General features: G+C 37.8%; 1 protein-coding gene across 1 annotated transcript; it reads left to right on the forward strand.

The window, feature by feature from the left end:
• On the forward strand, nucleotides 1,030-5,472 carry LOC109825999 (protein NRT1/ PTR FAMILY 4.4-like). The gene is made up of 5 exons (XM_020392938.1): nucleotides 1,030-1,235; nucleotides 1,640-1,857; nucleotides 2,169-2,609; nucleotides 3,960-4,111; nucleotides 4,569-5,472. Exons 1-5 carry the CDS (start codon nucleotides 1,103-1,105, stop codon nucleotides 5,422-5,424), a joined length of 1,800 nt encoding a protein of 599 aa, XP_020248527.1. The 5' UTR covers nucleotides 1,030-1,102; the 3' UTR covers nucleotides 5,425-5,472.

Genomic DNA, 6,027 nt, shown 5'->3' on the forward strand with positions numbered 1-6,027 from the left:
AAATCGATTACAGTCATCCGCGGTCAACCGCGGCAGTCGACCGCCATCAGCTCCGAATCCTACTAGCCTTCGTGCACGTTCGCGGTCGACCGCGGCGGTCGACCGCCAGTCTTCCTGGCTGATTCTTTGCTGTTTCCTGCATTTCTTCAATTGCCTCGCACAACACTTCTCTATTAGTGAAAACTCATCCCCTTCTTGCCCGTGGACGTAGATAACTTGCCGAACCATAAAATTGGTGTGCTTGTGTTTCTGTCGTTATTTTGGTTTGTTTGATTTAGTTTCTCGAAGCACAACAATTGTCTTCCGCGCACAACACTCTTGCTATTTCCATTCCGGAAATTTTGTGTTGCCTATTCTGCGTTTGATTGTTCTACTCCCACACGGATCTTGGGCTGGAATTCCTCTTTTGGGATCCGAACAATGTCGTCCCGCTACAATGTGCATGTGAGTTGTTCGTGTATTCGATGGCAATAGGATTTTAACTCTGATAATCTACTATATTGTGAGGATCTTTACGCGTCTTTAGGAGACGGCAAATAATGTAAGCCCGAACTCAAAATCTAGGTCCAATTAATGTCAGAGTGGAAGAAACTTAATCGTAAGGCCCTTGGATTTATTCGGCAACGGTCGAATGAGGGAGAACAAGGACACAACAAGCATATCTCACGAGACCCCTTCACGGTACCATGTTATTTATGAGATTTCCTAATGTGTAGGTTACGGGGTATTTAGTATAATTTTGAGCTCTCATGGATATTTTCTCTGATCTATATATGTAAGTTTAGAGGCTTTTTGCGCAAACCCCCGATGTTCATGGGGATATTATGGAAATTCACCCTTACAAGATTAAAGCTGTCATTGTCCGTGGATTAATTTTAGCGCGCTAATTAAACCACCTGTTTTGTGGTGGCCTGGCCTTACCTGTTTTTTTTTTTCCACACGTTATCCACAGTAGAAACCCAGAAGCTCCCCCTCCGCACTATAAATACCACCTGGTGCGTGAGAAAGCTAGTCTAGCGATCTGTTGGAAGAAGATGGTTCGCTGAGAGTTTCTCCTCGAAGGGGGAGTTAATCATTCCAGGCTTTCTTCAGCAAACAAAATATGGAAGTTGAGCGCACAAGAGAGAGCCTCGACGGGGATGGTACCTCCTCCGATCAGTTATCCTTCGATTGGAGGGGCAGACCTTGTAACCCCAACAAGCATGGAGGCATGAGAGCAGCTTCCTTCGTTCTAGGTCTTTCACTCTTTGTCTAAACTCTCTTCATGTGAGGTGTACTTATCATAGAAAGTCTAAGATGCCCATATCTTGATTTTTCTGAAACTTTAAAGGGAATTTACTATATCTAGGCTAATGATGTGGTTTACGGTCGATTTGAATGATTGGGTCTTCATGCTTCTTTGTTTTTAAGTATGGGGTACTATTTCGAGTGAAGCTCCAGAGTAGAGCAATACTTGACTTCTTGCTCCATTTTAGCTTAGGGTCTCATGCCTGCTCCTCATCTGTTTGACGTATGCCTGCTATAGAAAATCCAAGACACCCACGTGTTGATTTTTCTCAAAAAAATGTGTTTTATGCTGACTTGAGTGGCGTTTCGTAGCACGCTAATATTTGAAAATTTTTGATTCATTTTAATTCAGGTCTACAAGCATTTGAGATTATGGCGATTGCTGCAGTTGGCAACAATTTGATAACTTACGTTTTCAATGAGATGCACTTTCCTTTGTCCAAATCAGCAAATATAGTGACCAACTTCATTGGCACTGTTTTCCTGTTGTCCCTTCTTGGTGGCTTCCTCTCTGATTCATATCTTGGGTGTTTTAAGACAATGTTGGTGTTTGGCCTGGTGGAGCTCTCTGTAAGCACCCCCTCTTTTTACTGATTTTTTTTAACCTAAATGGCAAATATCAGTTACCAAGGTGTTCAGCATCAAATTCTCAAAAACTATCACGGACTTCAATCATTTTCCACAAGAGCACCATGATATTGTCCTTTTGTACTAGATTATCATGTACTACCATGTGTAGTGCTTTATCAATAGGAACACAGTCCATGGTGGCGATGACATGTCAAAAATTCATGACAAAATCTAATTATTTCACTCTTCCTTGCCGAATTATGCCTGTATATATGTTTTGTTTTCTGATTGTATGCCATCTTTTTAATCAGGGTTTTCTACTATTATCGATTCAAGCACATCTACCCCAACTAAAACCACCCAAATGCAACATGATGGCCGAAGGAGAACACTGCTTACAAGCAAAAGGCTACAAAGCCTCCATACTCTTCCTTGCCCTTTACTTGATAGCCATGGGGAGTGGATGCCTAAAGCCTAACATGATCTCTCATGGGGCTGATCAGTTCACCAAACATGATCCAAATCAATCCAGGAAGCTCTCTACTTACTTCAACACTGCATATTTCAGCTTCTGTGCCGGAGAAATGATGGCTTTGACTGTTGTCGTTTGGATCCAGACGCATTCAGGTATGGATATAGGGTTTGGGGTATCGGCAGTGATCATGGCAATTGGGTTGATTAGCTTGATGTGTGGCATGGTGTTCTACAGTAACAAGCCTCCTCAGGGTAGCATCTTTGCTCCAATTGCAAGGGTAATATTTGAGTCCACGGATATGAAAGTGATTTTTGAAAATTTAGTATACACTTTATATGTCCAATTATATTTGTTTATACGCGTAGACTCAGGTCATCTCACCAAACTGATCCCCAACCTGCACCTGTCTGGTTAACCTGTTTTAATAAAGAACCCAAATGTGACATTTTAATTTTAACGAAAAGAATTTGATTGTGGTGACAAGATTGGAGCTTGACATTATCATTAACAGCCTTAGAATTTGAACACTCTGATCAGTGATTATAAAGATCGGTCATCTTTAAGTAATGGATTAATTATATTTATGGAGTATTCAGGTCACGTTTGTTAATGTCAACGATTAGACCTACTCTTGTCAGAGTATAAAACTATAACCTTCAACCTTCACCATAATTTTGGAGTTAGAGATAGGGACCTTCGACGGTGTATTAGAGCTTAATTCTTATCGGCCTTAAATTTAAAGAGGAATTTGCAAAAAATTGACACTATTATATGAGTCCAGAATTCAGCCTATGCTCAACTTGTAGGGGCATGTTAGAGTATAAAACTGTAACCTTCAACCTCATCACACCTTTGGAGTTTTAGTGAAGTGGCAGTGACCTTTCACACATCTAACCAGTTCAATAAATGGGTGATCTGAGTTGGCCTCCTTATGATTCAAAAGTGATTCTAGCTGATTAATACTTGCTAACTCATGGTTAGGCAATTTAAAATAAATTGTTTACACAAACAACTAGTTCCGTAGTAGATTCTTGGATTTAATTTAGTCATAGACCTTTTTCCTGGATGTCTTAGTTTTATACTGATTCTAAATCAGAAACAAAGATGTCTTACTATATCTGTAAGGGTATCATGCATTGTCGTATATTAGCTTGATCAGGTACACTTTTAGTTTTGGGGGTAACCTTTTGGATAAATTATCTTCCCATTTTGTCATGTAGAATTTGCTGATAGAGAATAGAGAATTGTTCAACCTTTATAACCATGGAAGAGGACTTATACTTTGGTGAACGCCAAGGGATGTTTTCTGGTTCAGAGAAAAGGCTTTATGCACTGAAAAAGGAAAAAATCCATGAATAATAAAAAAATTATTTATTAGAAGCAAGAGTATTACTTAGAATGTAAAACATTCAACTTTTATTATAGTACAGAGACATCAATACTCAGAATAGCTTAATTTTTTTAATGTAAGAATTTTCTTGAGGTAAAGAAGAACATTTGATTGTTTGTACATATTGATGTCATTCAGGATCTCACATCTTTCATTTATATATTCATCTTGTATGGTTTGTCCAGTCTCATATCATTATATATTCCTTTGACATGAGATTGATTCAAAATTTGACAGGTTTTTTTCTCTGCAATCACTGAGCGAAAGCAAATATGCACATCTCATGCTGATAAAATTCATCATAGCCAAAATATTGCAAATTATCACCTCACAATTTCTGGCCATGAGTCCTCTTCAAATGCTGGCAATCTCCATGCCCACAAATTCAGGTACAGACCAACATTATTATATGCAACTCACCGACAAAGAATTTTTTCCCTAGATTATTTTTAATTTTTCCTGAGTAATAATCACTACGAAGGCTTCAGGATTGTCATTAATGGAATAGATCGATAACTTGAGTCCCCTTTTTTTCTTTCGTCGGTTGATCCTCATAGCATCCATGTGTAGATATCTGATATTCATGATCACTGAAATAAATAAATCAGAATTGAATAAGCTGATTTTTTCTCTAAATTAAGGTATATTTAATTTTTCCCGCCTATTTAACGTATATATTCTCTAGTATACCGCCGAACTGCTAATTTTCTCTATTGTATTCCCCTGTCAAATTAACCTGCCTTATACACTAAAATCTCTCTAACATATTATAGACATGATATACTCGTCACACGACTCTTAGTTTCTAACACATTAATCCTATAATTTTTTTTCTGAACGTCGTAGGTTTTTGGACAAAGCCTGCACCAAATCTAACTCCTACAGAAACAAACACAAACCCTGCACTGAATCTGGAGTGAAGCAAGCAAAAACTCTACTCTCCCTGATACCAATCTTCGCCTGCACCATAATTTTCAACACAATCCTAGCTCAACTCCAAACTTTCTCAGTTCAACAAGGCCGATCCATGAACACCCAAATCTTCAACTCTTTCCAAATCCCGCCCGCTTCTCTTCAGTCCATCCCTTACTTAATGCTCATAATCTTAGTCCCAATTTACGAAACGACCATCATTCCTTTAGCCCGAAGACTCACATCCAAAGAATCAGGAATCTCTCCTTTAAACAGAATTGGCATTGGTCTCTTCACTGTAACATTTTCAATGGTCTCAGCTGCAGTCATAGAGAAAAAGCGAAGGAACCTAGCAATTAAATCGAATGAGATGCTGTCGATATTTTGGATTGCACCGCAATTTCTAGTGTTTGGGCTATCTGAGATGTTTACGGCCGTGGGATTAATTGAGTTCTTCTATAAGCAGTCCTTAGGAGGAATGCAGGCATTTTGTACGGCAATGACTTACTGTTCTTATTCATTTGGGTTCTTTTTGAGCTCTCTGCTGGTTTCTTTGGTGAACAAGGTTACAGATTTGGATGGTTCTAGCGGTGGATGGCTTAACAATAATGATTTGAATAAGGATAGGTTGGATTTGTTCTATTGGATGCTTGCAGGACTTAGTTTGCTTAATTTTTTCAACTATCTTTTTTGGTCTAGGTGGTACTCTTATTTTATACCTGTTTCATATATGAGTGATCATTGTATTGAGGAGAAGAGTGAGGATGCTGAGAATAGAACCTCTCTGTAAGAAGTCTCTTTTTAGTTAATGTAGAGCTCTTTATTTGTTTGTTTGTAAGTATAAATCTTAGTCAGCAATCAATTTCTTTGTGGTTATTTGATTGCTAAGAAAGAATGTGTAATGCCTGGAATTAAGTATTTGTCATATTTAAGTAGAATTGTTAGGAGGAACTGGAGTTTAGAGATTATGTAATTTTAAAAAGTTTCTTAATTTGGATAATGATTAATTTGAAAGTTTGAGATTTAAATATATTGAGAGTTGAAATGATATTGTCGCTTGGGAGATGTTACTACAACAATTAGGCTTCTCAATTCTATCAGAGTTTGGCAAATATGGCCTATAGGTATAGTGCATGAGAAGATAAATGCAAATAATGATTTCAAGTAACCTGAAGAAGAAAACTAGGGATTTTTTTTTCCAAACAATTCCAAACAATTTTAGTTGAGTACCTGATGCGAATAAAAATATGCTATGTTGTAAGTGCACAACATCATAATATTTATAAATATCGATCTATGGAGGAGGAGAGTATTAGAAAGACTAATCTAAATGGGTTCTTGAAACGTATAGGAACAAAGAATGAGAGTGGTGTGTTCTAAGTATAGCTTTGTC

This window comes from Asparagus officinalis, chromosome 10 (assembly GCF_001876935.1).
Source record: "Asparagus officinalis chromosome 10, Aspof.V1, whole genome shotgun sequence".
NCBI lineage: Eukaryota > Viridiplantae > Streptophyta > Magnoliopsida > Asparagales > Asparagaceae > Asparagus > Asparagus officinalis.